The sequence below is a fragment of the Bufo gargarizans genome, chromosome 6 (genome assembly GCF_014858855.1).
Source record: "Bufo gargarizans isolate SCDJY-AF-19 chromosome 6, ASM1485885v1, whole genome shotgun sequence".
NCBI lineage: Eukaryota > Metazoa > Chordata > Amphibia > Anura > Bufonidae > Bufo > Bufo gargarizans.
In genome coordinates this window covers 332,521,724-332,544,593 of record NC_058085.1, presented here as the reverse complement: position 1 = coordinate 332,544,593, position 22,870 = coordinate 332,521,724, and the positions used below count along the sequence as shown (strand labels likewise).

General features: G+C 44.3%; 1 protein-coding gene across 1 annotated transcript in view; it reads left to right on the top strand.

The window, feature by feature from the left end:
• INPP5A (inositol polyphosphate-5-phosphatase A) overlaps positions 1-22,652 on the top strand; it is a 448,685-nt gene extending 426,033 nt beyond the window's left edge. The window contains exons 13-16 of the mRNA XM_044296965.1: positions 12,507-12,618; positions 18,868-18,936; positions 20,277-20,364; positions 20,840-22,652. Of these exons, the coding sequence (XP_044152900.1) occupies positions 12,507-12,618; positions 18,868-18,936; positions 20,277-20,357 (262 nt within the window). The 3' untranslated portion in view covers positions 20,358-20,364; positions 20,840-22,652. The remainder of the gene's footprint in view (positions 1-12,506; positions 12,619-18,867; positions 18,937-20,276; positions 20,365-20,839) is intronic.
• The last annotated feature ends 218 nt before the right edge of the window (positions 22,653-22,870 follow it).

Below are 22,870 nucleotides of genomic sequence, written 5' to 3'. Positions count from 1 at the left end.
CGGCCCTTACGAAGTAGCTTTAGTGGAGATTCAGTATCCACATACGTGGGAAACCTTTGGCCCCGGAGATGGTGTATTCTACGTCGCACAGCGCGACGAGCCAATCAGCGAGCTTTTTGTTAAATCGGGTTATTACGCCAATATGCACGATCTCATCAAAGCCATTAATAGCAAACTTGAATCTATAAAAATACCTCCCGATCAATTGCGTCTAAGATACGACGATATTGACCGAACCGTTTATGTACTGAATTCACCAGCTTACAAGTTCATGCCTTGTGTGAAGTTGGGGAATATTTTGGGGCTGCAGGGGTATTCGAAAACGCCGCTTCTCAAGAATGTCGACACCGAGCACATCACTCTCCGCTACAAAGGACCAGGCTTACCTGTTTTAGAACATAATGTTGGTGGTATAAAGGGGCTCGCTCTAGTTTCATCAAAAGAGAAAAAAATTAATTCCGATATTAAAGCCGGTTTTTACACATTATTTGTATGCTCCGATATCGTCCAACATCAACTTGTTGGCGATAGTTATGTACAACTTTTAAGAACTGTCGAGTTAGGCGGCAAAAATGGTGATATAGTCACAGCAAAAGTATCACAGGCCGGACTATATACCAGTTTGTAAACATCATTTTGACACGGTTACAATATCAATACTGACGGATCAGGCTAAACCTGTTAAATTCAAATACGGTAAGACTATTGTGCGATTACACTTTAGACCGCGCGCGGTGACGACACACTAAAATGTTGTCCCAGAGAGTGTACGGTGACCCGGACGCTTATACGCATTATTACATAACGCAAGCCGGTCATGGCTTGGACGGCTTTCACGGTACTGAATTCATGCATGGTTCTGGACTCGCCGGGTTATTTCGGGGCCTGTTCCGACGTGTCGTTCCCCTATTTAAGAAAGGTATTGAGCTTGCAAAACCCCATGTGAAAACAGCCGCCCGTAACATCGCTAAAGACGTTGTCACTACGGCTTCGACCGCCTTTATGGATCGTATAAATAGGTCGGCTCAGAACCAGGAGGGCTCTGGTGTCGTGCAAATACGTAAAAAAACGCGTAAAAGAAAACGTGAACGTGCTGCCATTGTCTTACCAGCTTTTATGAATAAAGTAGCACAACCTAAGAGACGTCGCCGCCAGAAAACAAGAAGTCGCTCACCGAGTGACATCTTCTAGGCAACCGCTATGGCTTTCGTGCATGACGCATCCGCCGAGTACGCCAAATCAGAGCTGGATATCTTTCAAATACCCCCTACTCAAACAAGCATTGAAAAATCGCTTTATGTGGAGGTGCAGCCAATCGCCGCAATCACTGACAATGCCCCTTTGGAATTCTACATCACGGGCAGCGGTGAATATTATTACGACCTTAATAACACATTGTTACACGTCGTTTGCAAAATCGTTAGTCCTGATAACACACCCATACCGGAAGGATCCCGCGTTGCACTTATTAACTACCCTATAGCGAGTCTTTTTAACCAACTGGATATAACGCTCGGCGACACGCTGATTTCAAGAAGCGACAACCTTTATACGTACCGAGCGTATATAGAGTCCCTAATAAATTATAATTCACAAACTTTAGCGGCCCAATTTACAGCCGGTTTGTTCTATAAAGACACAGCGGGCCATCATGATGACCGGGTTCTCGACGGGCGTAATGAAGGCTTCAGCAAGCGAGCAAAGTATTCAGCCCGCTCTAGGAGTGTTGAATTAATGGGACCCATTTACGCCGATATATTTAATCAACCGAAGTTAATACTGAACGGTTTAGATCTAAAGATAAAATTGACAAGAAACAAAGACACTTTCTGCCTTATGTCGGCCGAGGCGGCACATTTTAAAGTACAAATCCAGCACGCGTCCTTGTTTGTCAAAAGAGTACAAGTATCGCCCGCTGTAAGAATCGGGCACAGTCGCGCTCTGCTAACCGCTAACGCAAAGTACTCGATCGATCGGGCAGCGCTTAAAGTGTATAGCGTACCCGCAGGTACACGCATATGTAACCACGAGAATCTTTTCCTCGGCAACCTACCAAAAACAGTAATACTAGCGTTTGTGGATAACGAATCATTTTCCGGGAGTTACCAAAGAAACCCTTTGTGCTTCAACCACTATAATGTGAATTATGCAGCCTTATATTTGGATGGTCAACAGATACCGGCAAAACCTTTTCAACCTAACTTCCAAGACGAATCAGCTGTTCGTGAATATATGTCACTAGTACATATTTCGGGGAAACACAAGGCCGACAACGCTTTATCCGTTGATCGACACGAGTTTTTGAACGGTTACACTTTGTTCGCTTTTGATTTATCGCCGGATCAGGAACCCGGCGGTCATTTCTCTCTAGTAAAAACTGGCAATCTGCGAGCTGAAATTAGATTTGCCGAACCGATTGCGAACACAATTAATATGATTGTATATTCAGTTCATGAAAATATTATTGAAATAAATAATCGGCGGGAGGTATTATATGATTTTCAATAGACATGAATAATTATGAAATTGCGTGTGTTATTAAAGCTGATATTAACGCCAGGCGCATATTTAAAGGTGTATTCCCGAGTGATTTATTACCGGGGGGTAAAATCATCGACCGGCCCGCAGCATACATTGTAAATACGGATAATTCGTATCAGCGGGGGAAGCATTGGGTTTTAATTATATTATACCCGAATGATATATCTATTTTTTTTGATAGTTATGGTTTATCCCCCGCAAATGAAATATTTCCGGGCGACTTTATGCAGTTTTTATATAAAAATTCTAAGACTATAAGGTATCAAAACAGACAAATACAAGACGCCGTTAGTACGGTCTGCGGCCATTACTGTATCTATATCTTGCAATGTCTAGCTAAAGGAATATCTTTTGAAAATGTGTTAAAAATGTTCACTAACGATTTTAGAAAAAATGACCGTATTGTGAGATCATTTGTAACAAAACGCCTGAAACGGTTATGTATACGATGCTGTAATTACAATCAAACGTGTCTGTCCCTACAGGAATGTTGCAAATAAGAAAAATGAATAAAGCTTTTTAACCAAATTATATTTGTCATCGTTTGATTTTTAATACTCTTATATTAAAATATCGGACACTATACATTTTAATAGCGGGCCCTATAAATTTTAATAGCGTGACCTATAAATTTTAATAGCACCCCTATAAATTTTAATAGCCACCCCTATAAATTTTAATAGCCCCCCTATAAATTTTAATAGCCCCCCTATAAATTTTAATAGCCCCCCTATAAATTTTAATAGGGGCGAATACTATTTATATCAAACACTATCAATTTGATATAAAATGGTATCAAGCGATATAAAAGGGGGCGTGTAAAAGGGGCGTGGTACCTGTCACTTTGACGAAACATATACCCTCTATCTACTAATATAGGTGTGCGTCATCTCCATTCACTGCTATGGGACAACCAAAAATAGCTGAGCTAGCTCGCTCGGTTATTTTCAGACCATAACAGTGACTGCGCATGCGCAGTGTGCCCTCCATTTATGTTAAGGTCCTACTATTAGGTGGTGGGACCTGCACCCATCAGACATTTATGACATTTCCTATAGATATGCCATAAATGTCCAGATGGGACAGCCCTTTTAAAGGCTTTGTCCCACCTCACTATTTCCACAGCGAGATGGGACTAAGCGTCGGCCCGAGATGGCCAGGTTTATGGGAACTGCCGGGCGGTCCACAATTCCTTTTGGCTTTGGTCATTGCTGTAAATGCCTCACCCTACCCAACTTTATTCTTGGACTCCATAATCAGGGGTAATGTCATTTCGTTCAATATTTCATTGCAATTACATAAACTTCCGCCCTGCAGTTTGTTGCACGGACCTGCTAAAGTCTCGGAGCATTATTTTTTTTCCTTCAGTCGAGTAGCAAATTGATTTCTCATAATGTGTTTCATGAATGAGCCTTGTAAGATTTGATGAGGTGGAAAAAAGAAAGGCGCCGATATCAACAGATCAGTACAGTGCGGCTCCGTGCATTGCTTGTGGCGTCTTGCCATCTCTAATGCCTTTTTAATGGTGCAGAAGCTTGTAAACCCATTTGGAGAACGCTGTTGTATTATCACACCTAGCAGGCTGGTAAATAAGTTTCTGCTCAAGCATCACGCCATTTCTCCTCATTACATCCACGGCTGGAAGGAATGGATTAAAAAATTCAGTTTCCTCTATTCCTATTTGTATATTTAAAATGTTACAATGTATCGTCCAGTCACTTAATAAGCTCCATTATACGTCTTCCTATACTGTACTGTATGCTTAATTGTAGCATGTATAAAGAGGACCTAAGAGAAGGAAGGGGGCAGGGGCCCCACACCCTCCTTCACTTCAGGTCTGCAGGCAGCTCTTTTTAACTTCAGAATTCAGATCATTATCAAGTTCAACATCATCACGATACTGTACTGATCATCATAATCTTCTGAACCTTAGTTCTAAGTTCTCACAATTCTTTTTCACTTAATCACTTACTTTTAGACTGAGGCACACTGGCACAGTCAGAACAGAAGCAGGGCAGCTGTTACAGCAGCACAGAGGCAGGACTGGAGACCAATGTGTAGGGATCGCCATAGCAACCATAGCAGTGGCTATGGGGCCCTACGCCACTGGGGTCCCGCCTGGGCCTTTTTATTTTATTTTTAACATCCACTTGCCGGCCCGTCCGTGGGCGGTCCGCAGCCCGGGCCGGCTCGGGCCTGGCTGGGGACGGGGAGAAGGAGTCAGGAGAGAGCAGGACAGTGAGGGCGCGACGGGGCCGGGCAGCAGATGAGAGAGGCCGCGGTGGAGGGGGTTGGGCCGGGGTCACGGGGGTGTGTACTATACCTGGTCTAGGAGGGAGTGGCCTCGATTCCCGCCGCAGCAGTGTCTGAGACTGACTGAGTGTGTCAGTCTCACTGCTGCCAGCCTGTGCCTCAGCTCAGCCTGCCTGCGCTGTGGTGGGGCCGGTGACCGGTCCGAGTCTGACCCTTCCCCAGTCTGCTCCCTCCTCCTCAACTGGTCAGTGGTCTCCACTCCACTCCACTGGTCTCCAGTCCTGCCTCTGTGCCTGCGGCTGCCAAGTGCCTGCTGTAACAGCTGCCCTGCTTCTGCTCTGACTGTGCCAGTCTGCCTCAGTCTAAAAGTAAGTGATTAAGTGAAAAAGAATTATGAGAACTTAGAACTAAGGTTCAGAAGATTATGATGATCAGTACAGTATCGTGATGATGTTGAACTTGATAATGATCTGAATTCTGAAGTTAAAAAGAGCTGCCTGCAAACCTGAAGTGAAGGAGGGTGTGGGGGCCCCTGCCCCCTTCCTTCTCTTGGGACCCCCGCACCATCCTTATCATCGCAGGTCTGCAGGCAGCTCTTTTTAACTTCAGAATTCAGATCATCAGACTCTCACTAATTACAAATTTACAGCGCACACACCCCTGTAGTGTCCACCATCAGACAGGGGAGGGAAGAAACCCCAGAACTAGAGTGTGCCCCCCAACTGGGGTTTCTTCTCTCTCCTGTCTGATGGTGGACACTACAGGGGTGTGTGCTGTAATTAGTAAGTGAGTCTGATCTGAAGTTAAAGAGATGCCAGCAGTCATAAGGAGGGCGCCCCTTCCTTCTTTTGGGGGGCACACTCTAGTTCTGAGGTTTCTCCCCCTCCCCCCCCTTCTTATGACAGAATAAGGGTACTTTTACACATCCGGCAGGCTGTTCAGCCTGTCGGATCCGTCCTGCGGCTATTTAGCTGGACCGCTGCTCCGTCCCCATTGACTATAATGGGGATGGGGGCGGAGCTCCGGCGCAGCTCATGTCGGTGGGAGATTTAGGATGGGTGTTTGGGTGGGAGCTCTGGAAGGGGTGGTGGGAGGCCCGATAGATATGGGGGGGGGGGGGCATGCAAATTTTTTGCTATGGGGCCCATGCATTTCTAGCAACGCCCCTGTGGAGTGGAGTGGAGTGGAGACCACTGACCAGTTGAGGAGGAGGGAGCAGACTGGAGAAGGGTCAGACTCGGACCGGTCACCAGTCCCACCACAGCGCAGGCAGGCTGAGCTGAGGCACAGGCTGGCAGCAGTGAGACTGACACTCAGTCAGTCTCAGACACTGCTGCGGCGGGAATCAAGGCCACTCCCTCCTAGACTCCAGGACCAGGTATAATACACACCCCCGTGACCCCGGCCCGACCCCCTCCACCGCGGCCTTTCTCATCTGCTGCCCGGCCCCGTCGTCCCCTCACTGCCCTGCTCTCTCCTGACTCCTTCTCCCCGTCCCCAGCCGGGCCACGGACGGGCCTGGGCGGGCCCCTAGTGAGTACAAATGCCCTTTAAGCCTAAAATACAAGCACAGGTTGCCCTGCTGTTGTATTTACCATCTTTTCCCGTTTAGAAGTATCTGTATTAGACAAGGTGACTGTTCGGAGTCCATGCATGCCACAATATTAGCACAGTAATTATCTGATATACCACAGTATAAACCTTGTAAAGCAAACCCACAGATATGTTTTTCCATACCTTTCTTCTTGTCTCAACATATCTTGAGATATGTTTTTTTATTTGTATTTTTTAATGTGTTTTGCAATATTCTGTCACAAGATGTCTTTGCTATAGCTACTGGTGTGGCCCCCTAATGGCTGTGATGGGCTTTGCAGCTTCTCAAGTTTTTTTCCCCAATATCGTATTGAATTTGCTCCATGAGAAATTGTAGTTCTTAACCAAATTTGAACAAAGAGAAGGGCAGACATATCTGTATTGTAAAAGACAATCACTCTTTAGACAACTATAGTTGTAGATTGGATATAGTGCAGCCAGATGGTCATATGTAAGCTGCATAATTTGATGTTTTCACCTTGGCTTTTGCCCAGCTTTAGGAGCCTTTGTGCCAGACCCGCCCAAAACACCAGACTTGTAGAGGGAAGCATACATAGCTGCTCGATGTCACTGGGTTCCAGTTCCTTCGATCCCCTGCTGCCACGGACGTGCTTCGATTCTTGCTTGTAAACTTCGTTTGACAGGGGTCACTTGTGCCGCTGCAGCCAATGACTGGCCACAGTGGTGACGTGACCCCAATGTGGGACATGACCCATTCATTGCCTGCAGTGCCACATTTGTGACCCTCGTCAAAATGGAAGTTTACCAGTGGGAACTGGAGCACATTAACGGCAGCGGAGGACTGAAGGAGCTGGAACCCAGTGTAAGTGTGCTTCCGTCCGGAGGTCGGGCAAGGTAAGGGGGGGGCAGCAGAAAGAAAGGCTTCCAAAGTTGGACAAACCCTTAGGCCCCTTTCACACGGGCGAGTTTTCCGTGCGGGTGCGATCCGTGCGGCGAACGTATGGCACCCGCACTAAATCCTGACCCATTCATTTCTATGGGGCTGTGCACATGAGCGATGTTTTTAACGCATCACTTGTGCGTTCAGTTGAAATCGCAGCATGCTCTATATTGTCCGATTCTGACGTGACGCAGGCCCCATAGAAGTGAATGGGGTGTGTGAAAATCGGATGGCATCCGCAAGCAAGTACGGATGCCGTGCGATTTGCACGCACGGTTGCTAGGAGACTATCGGGATGGAGACCCGATCATTATTATTTTCCCTTATAACATGGTTATAAGGGAAAATAATAGCATTCTGAATACAGAATGCATAGTAAACCAGCGCTAGAGGGGTTAAAAAAAAATAAAAAAAAATTTAACTCACCTTAGTCCACTTGCTCGCGAAGCCGACATCTCCTTCTGTATCCTCTGCGCTGAAGTTGAACAGGACCTGGGGTGAGCTGCTCCATTAAATATCGGTTAAGGACCTTCGATGACGTCACTCCGGTCATCACATGGTCTTTTACCATGGTGAATCACCATGGTAAAAGATCATGTGATGTACCATGTGATGACCGGAGTGACGTCATCGAAGGTCCTTAACCGATATTTAATGGAGCAGCTCACCCCAGGTCCTGTTCAACTTCAGCGCAGAGGATACAGAAGGAGATGCCAGCTTCGCGAGCAAGTGGACTAAGGTGAGTTAAATAATTTTTTATTTTTTTTAACCCCTCTAGCGCTGGTTTACTATTCATTCTGTATTCAGAATGCTATTATTTTCCCTTATAACCATGTTATAAGGGAAAATAATACAATCTTCAGAACATCAATCACAAGCCCGAACTTCTATGAAGAAGTTCGGGTTTGGGTACCAAACATGCGCGATTTTTCTCACGTGAGTGCAACGCATGACAATGTTTTGCACTTGCGCAGAAAAAATCGCGCATTTTCCCGCAACGCACCCGGCTCTTATCCGGGCAAAAAAACTGACGCCCGTGTGAAAGAGGCCTAAGGGTACAAGCACACGTTCAGGATTTATGTGCGGAGAATCCGCACTGAAATCTGCTTGTGTTTGCAGGGAAATCCATACGAACAATCCGTATTAATTGGTGTGTATTTTTCGCTTGCAGATTTTACTAAGTGAATGGAGAAAATCCGGTCTGGAAAAATAAAATAAATTGATATGCTACGGATTTTAAAATCTGCACAGAAAAAAATCTGCATAGTGTACATGACCTTTTCAAATTCTCATAGAATACAATGTGCATGATCTATGGTGCGGAAAATCCGCATGCAATCCTGATCGTGTACATTTAGCATTAAAGTCTCTTTATGATGTCAGAGCCGTACTATGTGCTCTCACTCCATGGGCTTTTCTTTTCATTCTGCTCCCTCTCCCCTCTCACAGCAAGCAATCTCAGGGAGACACTGGGGAGGAGATACTACTGCCTCCTCTATCTTTTACTCTTAACCGACTTTTGGGTGACTGAGGAGACATCCACTCGTGTAAAGTAGATGGCACATTTCCCCAATTAGACATTTTTGAGTCTACAGATGGTCATTCTTGAGTAGATCGATGATTGACAGTCTATGGCCAGCTTCGCTGTTCTTATCAGTTCTGATGCATATGATACTCTTCAAGTTAGTAAAATTGTCAGTACACGCTCGCTCCAAAACAACTTATTTCTAATGAACAATTTCCATTTTTATAGATATGGAGATGAACAGGGCGACTATAGTCCATGCCTTCACCCAGAGCCTGACGTTCATATGTATATAGCTGTAGTTAAACCAGAAGTCATAATGCCTGCAAATGATAGTGCTGTAAAATTCAATTAGCATGTTCTATCAGGTGCAGATACGTCGCCTCGGATAATAAATTGCCTCTATTGAAATTACATTAGAGAACCTTTTTTTTTCCTGTTTTCTTTTTGCATTGTAAATCAGTTTAGGAATAAGCGATCATTTGTCAATACTCCTAAACCAGTCCTTTAAGTCTCTTAGGAGAAGCAGCTCAATACTTAATCTTGTCTAATTGAACAGCGTACAGAGTAATAGTTAGCCCGTGTTTTGTCACTGTAAAGAATCTGTCAATGCTGCGGGTAAATGGTTGTATTATGTCCTTCACACAAATATACTAGATTATCCTCATCAGACATGAGCTCTGCATGTGTAGTCATGTGAATGTGAGATAATACCGCATTCACTGGAGTATGGACCATGTCATAGATCTGAAATAAAGCAATACAGTGCAGTGATCTGCAGACGGCATGTTATAGAGCAGGAGGAGCTGAGAAGACTGATACATAGTTTTATGGGGAAGGATTTAGAACTGGTATTTTATTCATGTAAATCCCTGCTCTCTGTATGCTTAGGAGTCCAGTGGGCGGTCTTATTAAGATGACCGCCATCTTTGTGTGCACAGTCAGAGACGTCGGTCAACCATAAAGTCACTCTGCCCGCTGGACTTCTAAGTCCAAAAAGAGCAGGAATTTACATGAATATACAGGGAGTGCAGAATTATTAGGCAAATGAGTATTTTGACCACATCATCCTCTTTATGCATGTTGTCTTACTCCAAGCTGTATAGGCTCGAAAGCCTACTACCAATTAAGCATATTAGGTGATGTGCATCTCTGTAATGAGAAGGGGTGTGGTCTAATGACATCAACACCCTATATCAGGTGTGCATAATTATTAGGCAACTTCCTTTCCTTTGGCAAAATGGGTCAAAAGAAGGACTTGACAGGCTCAGAAAAGTCAAAAATAGTGAGATATCTTGCAGAGGGATGCAGCACTCTTAAAATTGCAAAGCTTCTGAAGCGTGATCATCGAACAATCAAGCGTTTCATTCAAAATAGTCAACAGGGTCGCAAGAAGCGTGTGGAAAAACCAAGGCGCAAAATAACTGCCCATGAACTGAGAAAAGTCAAGCGTGCAGCTGCCAAGATGCCACTTGCCACCAGTTTGGCCATATTTCAGAGCTGCAACATCACTGGAGTGCCCAAAAGCACAAGGTGTGCAATACTCAGAGACATGGCCAAGGTAAGAAAGGCTGAAAGACGACCACCACTGAACAAGACACACAAGCTGAAACGTCAAGACTGGGCCAAGAAATATCTCAAGACTGATTTTTCTAAGGTTTTATGGACTGATGAAATGAGTGAGTCTTGATGGGCCAGATGGATGGGCCCGTGGCTGGATTGGTAAAGGGCAGAGAGCTCCAGTCCGACTCAGACGCCAGCAAGGTGGAGGTGGAGTACTGGTTTGGGCTGGTATCATCAAAGATGAGCTTGTGGGGCCTTTTCGGGTTGAGGATGGAGTCAAGCTCAACTCCCAGTCCTACTGACAGAATCCATGTATGGCAGGCTTTTGAGTGTCCTTGCAAAGAAAGGTGGCTATATTGGTCACTGATTTGTTTTTGTTTTGTTTTTGAATGTCAGAAATGTATATTTGTGAATGTTGAGATGTTATGTTGGTTTCACTGGTAAAAATAAATAATTGAAATGGGTATATATTTGTTTTTGTTAAGTTGCCTAATAATTATGCACAGTAATAGTCACCTGCACACACAGATATCCCCCTAAAATAGCTAAAACTAAAAACAAACTAAAAACTACTTCCAAAAATATTCAGCTTTGATATTAATGAGTTTTTTGGGTTCATTGAGAACATGGTTGTTGTTCAATAATAAAATTAATCCTCAAAAATACAACTTGCCTAATAATTCTGCACTCCCTGTATAATAAGTTAAACTGGAACTTTTCTAACAAAACTCCAGTACTGTGCAAAAGCTTTAGGCAGATGTGGGGAAAAATGCTGCAAAGTAAAGAACGCTTTCAAATATAGACGTGTTAATGGTTTATTTTTAACAAAATGCAAAGGGACTGAAGAAAAGAGAAATGGACAGTAAATGCAATCGGTATCTGGTGTGACCGGCCTTCGCGTAGGTACACTTGAACACCGTTTTTGAAGAAAGTCTGTAGGGAGGTTGTTCCAAACATATTAGAGAACTAACCGCAGATCTTATGTGGATGTAGGCTTGCCCAGATCCTTCTGTCTCCTCATGTAATCCCAGACAGACTGGATGATAAGGGGTTCCTTGTTCTCCTTTTACACTGAAGATAGTTCTTAAGCCTCATTCACACGTCAGTGATTTCGAGCCATAACCAGAATTGGAGCCTCCACAGACATAAGGGAAAGATCTGCTCCTGTTCTGTGATTAGATCCGCACCTGGTTTTGGCTCAGAATCACTGACCAAAACACTGACGTGTGAATGAGGCCTTAATGACATTGACTGTATGTTTGGGGTCGTTGTCCTGCTGCAAAATAAATTTCAAAATTTTAAGCAATTAACGTTTTTGTTTTTTAAAGCATTTTTTCACACCTGTGCTGTATACAGACTCACATACATACTTCAAAACCTTTTTCCAGCTCTAATTTGTGTATTGTGATGAAAACTAGAATCGGGCTCAGATTGTTGTATCTGAACACGATTCTTTAACTACCTTAATAATATGGACTCCGTCCTACTGTGAAATCTATGTCCTCCGTGGACATCCTCCTACAGCGTTCCGGCTGGTCACATAATCATGCATCCCATCCACATTTCTGTGTAATAAATGGCTGTTTTTTTTTCTGTTCTTGCCTAACTTTGGATGAGTAGTGGGTTTTGTAGGTATACAAGGTTTAAAGGGATTTTTCAAGGGAAATGGCTTATGTAAAAGCAGGCTCAGAGCAAAACCAAACCATCAGCCGATCCCCCAATGCCGCTGTCCTGTGCTCCACTCCTCCTGGTCTTGGGCTCGACATTCCTGAAACGGCCTAGACTCTCCGCAGCAGAGACCTGCCTTAGCCGTTTCTGGCATGTCAAGACCAGGAAGTGGAGAGGAGCAGTAAGGTGAGTAACGATGGATTGGGGGGGTTCTTATTCCTCTCTGACCCTGAAAAATGTTTTTACCTAAAATGTTTAGAAAACCCCTCAATATTTATCTTTTGAAACCCACTATTTAAAATTAAGAAACAGACCCTATTATTACATAGATGTGAATGTTGTTGGTCGCTAACTAGATTGTGTAAAATCTTCGTCATTTAAGCTACATTTTCCATTTTGTACAGTAGCAGAGTGACATGCGGACCACCGGAGCCTGACATGTCTGTATTGACTCTCTTCTAGTTATCCGTACAGTGAAGACAGCAGTCAGGGAAAGCAATACATGAATACAAGATGTCCAGCGTGGTGCGATCGAATACTGATGTCACACTCTGCTAAAGAACTTCTTTTAAAGGTAAGAGCCTCGATTCTGGCAAAGCTTTAACCCTCTAACTCTGGTATCATAAAACTAGCTTTGCTGCTATTAAAGGGTTTTCCCATGATTAACATAAAAAATTATAATCAGACATCATATAGTACAAGCAAAGCTAGAACCAGCCCTGCACCTCACATGGATCCAGAATCTCCCCATTCATTGTTCCAATTGTCCTGCTAAATTTATTCAAGCTGGTAGCTCAGGGGAATGTCCTTTCTGCTGCAGCTCTCTCCCTATCATGACTCAGGGGGCATGTCCTTTCTGCTGGAGCTCTCTCCCTATTAGAGCTCAGGGGGAGTGTCCTTTCTGCTGCAGCTCTCTCCCTATTAGAGCTCAGGGGGATGTCCTTTGTGCTGCAGCTCTCCCCCTGTAAATGTCACAGCTTCCAACAGTAAATATAGCTGATAGCAGCTGAAGGGTGGAATTGAGCATGTGCGACCACCTCTGTGATCTTACTGAGAATAAAGAAATGAACAAAGAGCAGGTGGTGTTTTACAGATACATTTAATTGAATAACTCAGTGGCTGTAACCAGGGCTTTTTTTTTCAGCCTGGCCCCATCCTTCCCTCAAGTAGTGTGTCTGCCTTACCTGCCAGTGACACTAGTTGCCAGACATGGCCGGCACAGCCGGGCCCCATCCTAAGCTTAGGATGGGGCCCGGCTCCGCCGGTCATGTGTGGACTAGGGCACTGGCAGGCAGTGGCACATTACTTGGGGGAAGGATGGGGCCCGGCTGTGCTGGCCATGTGTGGACTAGGGCACTGGCAGGCAGTGGCACAAGGGGGGCCCGCCGCCCCAAGTAGTGTGCCAGTGCCACTGCCTGCCTTGCCTAGTGCCACCATGACATTGCCAGTGACGGTCGTGACAGCCAGGCTGCCAGTGCCCGCCGCCGCCCTAGTGCACACATGGGCAGCGCAGCCTGGCCTGGCCCCTTCCTTCCCTGTTCCTGTTCCCCTAATTGGCCAATTCAATATTTTTTTATTTAAAAATGAAATAAATTAAAAATTACCTTTTTTTCCTTTTCCTGCCTGGTGGTGCCGCTCTGCCTCCTGCTCGTGCAGACACCCCACGACACTAAACTGCCGCCCGCACCTCCAGCAGCCGCTCTGCCTCCTGCTCGTGCAGACACCCCACGACACTAAACTGCCGCCCGCACCTCCAGCAGCTGCCCTGCCTGCTGGGCGGGCCTGTCAGTGGAGCCGGAGGCGGGGGGTCCCGGGTCTGGGGCCGCAGACAGGCTGCAATGGCGTCGGCCTGGGGGCGGGGTTTGGGGCCACTGTAGAATCGGCGTCTCCTCGGCTCTCTCACTCTCTCCGCCGCTCTCAGTGGTGGGCGGGAGCTGGAGACCCGGAGGTGCCGGAGGCTGCAGGGACTGAGAGGCGAGCAATCATGATAAACTGTCTAACTAAGTAAGCAGCAGCGCAGCCTAAGCAGCGGGCCGGCTGGGCCCAGTAACTAAAGGGGGGGCGGGGCGAGCCGGAGAAAATAGGTGACGGAATGCCGTTCCGGGGCATTCCGCCAGAAAAAAAGCCCTGGCTGTAACCAATTTTAATTAAATGCAGTTGCAAAAGTATTCAGACCCAGGTGCTGGTTTGAAAAATGTTGAATATTTTTCATGGGATGACCCCATAATGTAGAACGTTGATGTTGAATCTGTCGGTAGTCAATTGGGATTGGGAAGGATTAATTCCAATTCATGGCACAGCGGCTTATACATTTCTCAGCTCGGATTTGTAAGTACGAATTTTGTAAGGTTCAACTTGATGGACTTTGGTCCTCTTTCGAACCACTAATTCTGTAACCACGGAAGTGCTGGATCCGTGATTTCCATCCCTTTTTAGAACCCACATTAAATCCTTTAGTATTTTCAGAAAAAGCAACGATCAGGATTGTTACATTATAGACTGAATTGATGAATTTAAAAAGCAAGGCAGCATTTAGCCGGATAGTAATAACTTTCTTATGCCATCGTATTATGATCATGGGGGTCTGACCTCTGGGGCCTCCACAGTCCAGAGGGTGAAGTGTTGGTTTAGCGCTGCGTCCCATTTACGGTTTATCAAAGGAAATGGACAGTTCTCTGCACAGCCGGGTGACTTTGTAGGGAAAACTTTAATGGGGACGCAGCATATAACCCAGTCTGCGTACCCTCTATTCTCATCATGATCTCAGAAGTTGGACTCCTATGACATTAAACTAATTGCATGTCCCAGCTATATTCCATCATGTTACTGGGGTTAAACTGCTGACCTTTCCTCTGGATTAGGTCCTGGGTATCTGAGCAGTGGAGGTCCGATTCTCAGGACCCCCACCAATTAGCTGTTTGAGAATGCATCGGCACTATCGCCGTGGCCTTCTCACAGCTTTCTCTAGACGTCGCATTCATCAGTCACACAGCTGAGCCCCATTTAAGGGAAAAGGTCTAAACTGCAATACCAAGCACAGCCACTTTTAAATGGACGGCGCTGTGGTGAGCAGAGATAAGGCTGCGATGCTACTGCAAGCATCGGTGCCTTCTGAAGCCGCTGATTCCTGGGGTTTTGGACCTAACCCTGATCAGTCCAGTAAAAATATTTCGGAAAACCCTTTAAATTTCCCGCTACTTGCCCCATATAGATTGCTGTTTATGGCAGCCTGTATCCTCATTTTAATCCAGCTCATGTCTGATACCAGAGAAGCCAATGAAAATTTTATTTTATTTTTGGATTTTTTTCCACTGATTTACAAAATCATTCCTTCCTAAGAGACTTTAACAATAGAAGTAAATTAAGAGGAGGCTGGATTTTCATGGTGTTTTCTTTCCAGTTTCTGCTTCTTTGCCTATAGAATGATCGCTGTGCCCAATGCTCTCTATTACAAGATAATCTGCAGGATCTTCAAGCTTTACTGTGCAGAAAGAGAATACCCTGTGATCTAGTCTCTGAAACAAAGTGCTGATCCAGCTCAATTGCAGTGATGGAACGAGCAGGATGGTGTCTAACGCGCTCCTCCGCGCTGTCTGTGCTCGGAAAATGAATGGTCTTCACAAATTAGCGCACAGCATGTGGAGCTTCGCACGCTAGGCGTTACAGATTGGACAGACATGGGGCTGTAAACAGCTTTCATGCTGCACCATCTATCATGCCATGCTCGGTTACCTCACCATCATGTTATTTTATGCTTCCTGAGCCCTAAAACACCAAAGGTTGCCCACTGCTTGCGAGTCACGTTGACGCCTGATAGCATGCAGTAATGAATGCTCAGCCAAGTGTGCCCTGTCCCTGCTTGTGCAGTGCTGTAATTTGTTTATCTGTCTAAAGATTATACAGTTGGAAATCCACAATTTTATGCTGCCTTTCTAAATTATCAAGTCTCTATTTGATGAATGCTTCTCCACTTGCAAAGGAAGTGCCATGATGATCTTGAAATATTGGAAAGTGCTCATGCATACAATGGGGAAGGTTATGTTTTCTTCTGTGCTTTTGGCAGGCAATCATAATATAAAGTAAACCTGACCTTAAGCCAGTTTAATGCATTAACATAATTTAGTTTTTTAGTCCAAACAGTGATGTATATATTACAGTCTCCTTCGTTCCGACTTGACTGATTGAAGAGAAAAAAAATATAATAATGGCTGACATATTGCCGCGGCTAGAGGTTGTCGCTGTGAGAACGTTACATTATGTGTGCCTTTTGGAATTCATTTTTTTCATTTGCAATATGATCAAAATAATTTCTTTTTGTATTCAGGTAAATGATCATGGAAAGAGAATCCGATTGTAAAATGGGCACAAAAGGCACTTTTTAAAATCCATTTTCTCTCCAATTTAAAGGGCCTTTTACACAGGGCGATAATCAGAAACATTCTTTCATCCAGTAGTGCGCTGCCGCCATCCTCTGCGGGGTGCGCGCTGCCGCCATCCTCTGCGGGGTGCGCGCTGCCGCCATCCTCTGCGGGGTGCGCGCTGCCGCCATCCTCTGCGGGGTGCGCGCTGCCGCCATCCTCTGCGGGGTGCGCGCTGCCGCCATCCTCTGCGGGGTGAGCGCTGCCGCCTTCCTCTGCGGGGTGCGCGCTGCCGCCTTCTTCTGCCTTCAGTCCCCTGTGAAGTGGAAGAGTAACAACCTGTCTGTCGTTGCTTGCACTGCTGCAGCCATTCAATGGGCTCGGCAGTGATGCTGCAGCTATTCAATGGGCTCGGCAGTGACTTGACACATGACCACTGAGGCCAGTAAATGGCTACAGTGGTGCCCATGACTATGGAGGGAACATTGCATTAGGTGTTGGACAGCCCTTTTAAGTTTAATATGCGAATTAGAGGAAAAGTGGTGTACTGCTGACTCGGAGTGTAACCACATGTGGCACATCTGTTGCACAAATTTATGCTACTGAATTTCCTGCTGCAAGTGCAGGGGTTTGGGCAAAATGAGATGAATAGGACAGTCAGAAATTTCTGCAAGAGATCCGCCATGTGTAAATATACCCTTGAAATACCCCTATAACCTGGAGGAGGTTCTGTTTTTACATTGTAGGAAAGATTTATTATGGCTCTACACTAGTTTTCTGGAGTAGAAAAAGTTAAGAGTTTTGTCGCAAGTGCCAGTTTGTGACAAAATTTGGGACTTCTTAGATTTCTCTGAAACCGTGTCCAAAAGGGTAGACTGGAGGATGCGGGCCACGGGTGAGATGGCCCGTGGCCTGACTCCTTTAACAATATGTGAGCCAGAAATCTGCGCACGTTACACCAGAAATCTATTTCAGCTCCTGGCTGGAGTAGGTTTCAGGTCTGGTGCACGGACAACCCCACATGCTCCACAATTCCAGTGCTTACCTCTTAATAATTGTGACACGGGCCAAATTAAAGGGATTGTCCGGCCATATATATTGATATCCTCAGGATAGGAGATGAAGTGCAGTGTAATGAAGAGGAAGCAGCATTCATATGGAGCGCCACCTTCTCTTCAAACAGCTGATTGTGGACCCCCACCGATCAGATATTGAAGACCTATCCTGATGAAAGGTCGTCAAAATATATATATATATATATATATATATATATATATATAATACAGTACAGACCAAAAGTTTGGACACACCTTCTCATTCAAGGAGTTTTCTTTATTTTCGTGACTATGAAGGCATCAAAACTATGAATTAACACATGTAAAATTATATACATAACAAAAAAGTGTGAAACAACTGAAAATATGTCATATTCTAGGTTCTTCAAAGTAGCCACCTTTTTCTTTGATTACTGCTTTGCACACTTTTGGCATTCTCTTGATGACCTTCAAGAGGTAGTCACCTGAAATGGTCTTCCAACAGTCTTGAAGGAGTTCCCAGAGATGCTTAGCACTTGTTGGCCCTTTTGCCTTCACTCTGCGGTCCAGCTCACCCCAAACCATCTCGATTGGGTTCAGGTCTGGTGACTGTGGAGGCCAGGTCATATGGCGCAGCACCCCATCACTCTCCTTCATGGTCAAATAGCCCTTACTTTCAAAGTTTTCCCAATTTTTCGGCTGACTGACTGACCTTCATTTCTTAAAGTAATGATAGCCACTAGTTTTTCTTTACTTAGCTGCTTTTTTCTTGCCATAATACAAATTCTAAAAGTCTATTCAGTAGGACTATCAGCCGTGTATCCACCTGACTTCTCAACGCAACTGATGGTCCCAACCCCATTTATAAGGCAAGAAATCCCACCTATTAAACCTGACAGGGCACACCTGTGAAGTGAAAACCATTTCATGTGACTACCTCTTGAAGCTCATCAAGAGAATGCCAAGAGTGTGCAAAGCAGTAATCCAAGCAAAAGGTCGCTATTTTGAAGAACCTAGAATATGACATATTTTCAGTTGTTTCACACATTTTTGTTATGTATATAATTCCACATGTGTTAATTCATAGTTTTGATGCCTTCAGTGTGAATCTACAATTTTCATAGTCATGAAAATAAAGAAAACTCTTTGAATGAGAAGGTGTGTCCAAACTTTTGGTCTGTACTGTGTGTGTATGTATGTATGTATGTATATATGTATGTATATATATATATATATATATATAATATATATATATATAGCCGGACAACCCATTTAAGATGGGTCCATATAATCCGATAAGACCACCAAGTGTTTTTATATTTGGTTCTACTTAGGGCCAGGAAACATTACATTCTCAAGTAGAATATCTTAAATTACCGCTATATAGTGGCAGCAATTAAATACATTTACATGTACATTGTTTTTTTTCAGTCTGAAAATGATGAAAGGATAGTGATTTATGACGGCGTTGGGCCAAATATCTGCATGGGGGACCACAAGGTAAAGTACAGCATTTTATATCTCATATATATATATTTTTTTCTATTTTGCCTGACAGAGTCAAATCTTCTTTCCATTTCTTCTTCTTGTTGCTTTCTTAAAAGTTTTGTCTGGAATTAAAGACACCTTTGTTGAGAATGGGGGGTCTCCGACCCGCCTGGTGAGGTGACCACCTCATCCAGGCAGAGAATGAATGGAGAGTTGGACGTACGTGTGTGTGTGCGCCTCTGTTTTTGTTACTTACAGAAACGGCCATGTGCAGCAACATTTCACCAGGTGGGTCAGTGGTCTCCTTGTTCTCCACACAGGTGTCCTAGAGGTGGGACCTGCACCTATCAGACATTTATGGCATATCCACAGGTTACATCATAAAAGTCCAAGGTGGGAATATCCCTTTAAAGAGTTCCTACTTGCTTGAAATAAATCGCACAGGTGCACCCAAACGGCAGTGCGGGGCTTCTCGAGCTGCCACACACGGGCTACCACTTTATTACATGCATAGTTCCTCCTTTTTCCTGACGTGTCTGTATGGGGAAGATGGGTTTATAACCTGCCCATTCCCCTAAAGCTCTGGGGTATCTGCTGTCCCCAGGATAGGGGATAACGATTAGTCCAACCATTGAGACCCTGATTCATCACTAGGGGTGCCCCATACCATTTGGAAACCCCCAATATAAGTGGAGTGGCAGGTCAAGTATATCTACTGCCACTTTATTCATCTCTTGATGGGACTGCTGGACGTAGGCAAGCGCTTGCACTTGGCTATCTCTGGCAATCCCATAGAGCTGAATGGTGCTGCATTGCCCATGCTCAACCTGCCGTTCCATTTATTTCGAGTGGCTCCTCAGCATGGTCAAGACTTTAAAAAAAAAAAGTGGCTGCAGCGGTCACATTTCTCTATCCTGGGACTTCATTGCTTCAGTAGGAAGCAGAGAATGGCTAGGGACTGGGCATCCCCCGAACAGGAGTGGTGGTGGGCCGGTTGTGATGAGGGAAGGGGTGAGTGTCTTTTTTTTTTTTTATGCATTTTGACCATGTTGAGCCGTTTAAATAGATTTTTTTTTTCCTCTGGCAAATCCCTGTTATGCCGATTTATGGAAATTCATTTTTACATGGCAATATCATTAGAAGCACAAGGGCCAGTCTTACCATTTTAAGATCTGTATGGTTATACAGGGAATGTGCTGCAGTTCTTGTCTTCAGCCTTCAATCATTCATATATATTTTTGTTAAACACTCTAATGAATGCTGTAGTGTTTTCTTTCTTCAGTGGTTGCGCTATTTATGTCAACTATGAACTGGGAAGCTTCGTATCTAATATTTTCTCTTTTCCCGTTCAGCCGGTCTTCCTGTCCTTCCGAATAGCCGCTGGGGCAGGTAAAGCTAATGCACATGTGCACAAGTGTTGTATCGTGCAGTGATGTGGTGGTAAATATCAATTTCTTTATATTTTTATTTATTTTTATTTGCTTTAGGCCTCATGCACACGGCCGTTGCCTGCCCCTTCTGTGGGGACCACAATTTGCTGCCGTAGACAGATCCAGACCTATTCAACTTGAATGGGTCCATGATCCGTCTGCACCGCCCAAAAATATGTTCTATTTTTTGGCGGTGCAGAGGCACAGAGAGAAACCCCACGGAAGCACTCCGTAGTGGCTCCGTGCCTCCCTTCCACACCGCACCTTCTGGATTGTGGACCCATTCAAGTGAATGGGTCTGCATCCGTGATGGGGTGCACAAATGGCCAGTGCCTGTGTATTTCAGACTCGCTGTTTGCATGAGGCCTTAGTGTTGTGAATATTTTTGTGTCTTTTATTGTTTTTTTTTATGTTGGTTATTTTATGTCGGTTTGGTGAGTTTGTGTTTTCATTCATGCAGTTCCTTACATTTTCCTGTTTGACAGGGAAAAGATGCCAACCTAATGAAAAGATCTACAGAGAGACCACTCTGTGAGGGTGACCACCTGCAGTATAGCAGCTTCCTCGATCGCTGAGCTGCACGACGGTCCTCGCGGCTAACCTTTGTACATTATGGATCATCTACTAGGCTTCATCTTCCCAACAAGGCTCACATACCTCACTTTCTTTCACATCCAGTAGAAACATGGATACATGTATATATTTTTTTTACATCACTGTTGTGTTGCCAAAAACGCTAGCAGACAATACATATCGACAATCTCCTCCTCTGTTCTTGTGCGTCATCGCAAAAAAACGGAAGCTGAGCTTGTGCGTGCACGGTCACTTTGTGGAGGTTAATCGACTGGGGGGTGCGGCGCATTTCTGGTGCCTTCAGTCTTGAAAACATTAAACCCCTCCTTGATGGAGGTCACTTCTGCATTATGCCCACCGGTAGGACACTGCAAGCGACCCGTTATCACTTTACACCATTTCCTGCTTACATTTCTTGAGACTGAAACTCTAACGAAGTCATAAAGGCTTGAAGTTTGGCAGCAGATGCCTAGAGAGGCATGGGGGAAACCAACCAGATATTGATGGTCATAAGTACATAGTCAACTGCAACCTGTGTGCCTAATGTTAGGCTAGCTAGGGGTGTAGCCACTAAAGTGCAATAATCATAAGGTCACCATTTCAATCAACAGCCATTACCAAACGTCAATGGCGATCTTAAACCCCCATTCCCACCTCTCAATCTTAAACCCCCCATTCCCACCTCTCAATCTAAAACCCTATTTCCACCTCCTTTCATTTTACTGTTTTAGAAATAATTTTCCAATTTCCATGTTATTTACTACACTGCCATGTAACATGGGTTTGGTTTTTTTCGAGTCACACAGCAGCTGCTTTTCATTTTTATATATATAATATATATATATAAATATTAAAAAAATATATATACTTTTTAAAGAATAATTTATAAACCTTACCAAAACCTATGCTAAGTATTCTTTCCAGTACTGGCGCTCGTGCCATATCAGTAACGAACATTCAGGAGTAGCAGTTTTAGATATCTCTATATAAATATATATGTACATCAGCAACCAAAATTTCTATGTAACCTTTTTGTGTCGTGCGGAAAAAAAAAGACAAAAACACCATAGTCAATACAATCCGTATATATACAGTAGCAGTTTTCACTTTATTACTCTTGTAATAAATTATTTGTATGTGATATTAAGGACTGAATGTGAAGTTTCTAGCTAGATTTGGGTGTCTCTTTTAAAGGTTTTGTAAGCAGTTTTTTTGTCTGTCTTTTGTTACTGTATCATAGTGCCAATTCCTCTCTATACGCAGTGACGACATGGGAGACACGTCCTATAGAGTTTCTAGAATAGCCTAGTGAAGATAAAATCAAGTTTCTGAATTATTAGGATAAAAAAAAAGGTCACTTTTGTCAGGTGCCCCTACCCCAGACTTCAAAGGTGATTATAGAGTTTTTTTTGCTATTAATTGTACTCAGAACACTAAGAATTATGTGATTGCATTAGATTAAAGTTCAGTATCTATTTTTGGTATAAATCACTACTACTATTCGGAAATTCTTTTATGTGCTCTCGCAGAATCCACCTTCCCCGATGCACATTTGTTACTGTGTTGAAGGTGGAGAGTGTTTTGTTACCGTGCCATGTTCGTTGTAATATCACAAAAGCGTGTTCCTGCGAATGAAAAAAATAAACTGATAGATGTGTGAATCGCCTTTAACACCATAGGCTGTCTGGTTCTCAACTTCAAGCAATAAACTGTTTATTGTGGCAATCTGGTCTCTGTGGTTTTATTTTACATTTTATAAATTGGTTTATGTCCTTTAGGCTGAGTTAACACGGGCGAGATTTCCGCGCGGGTGCAGTGCGGGAGGTGAACGCATTGCACCCGCACTGAATCCGGACCCATTCATTTCTATGGGACTGTGCACATGAGCTGTGATTTTCACGCATCACTTATGCGTTGCGTGAAAATCGCAGCATGCTCTATAT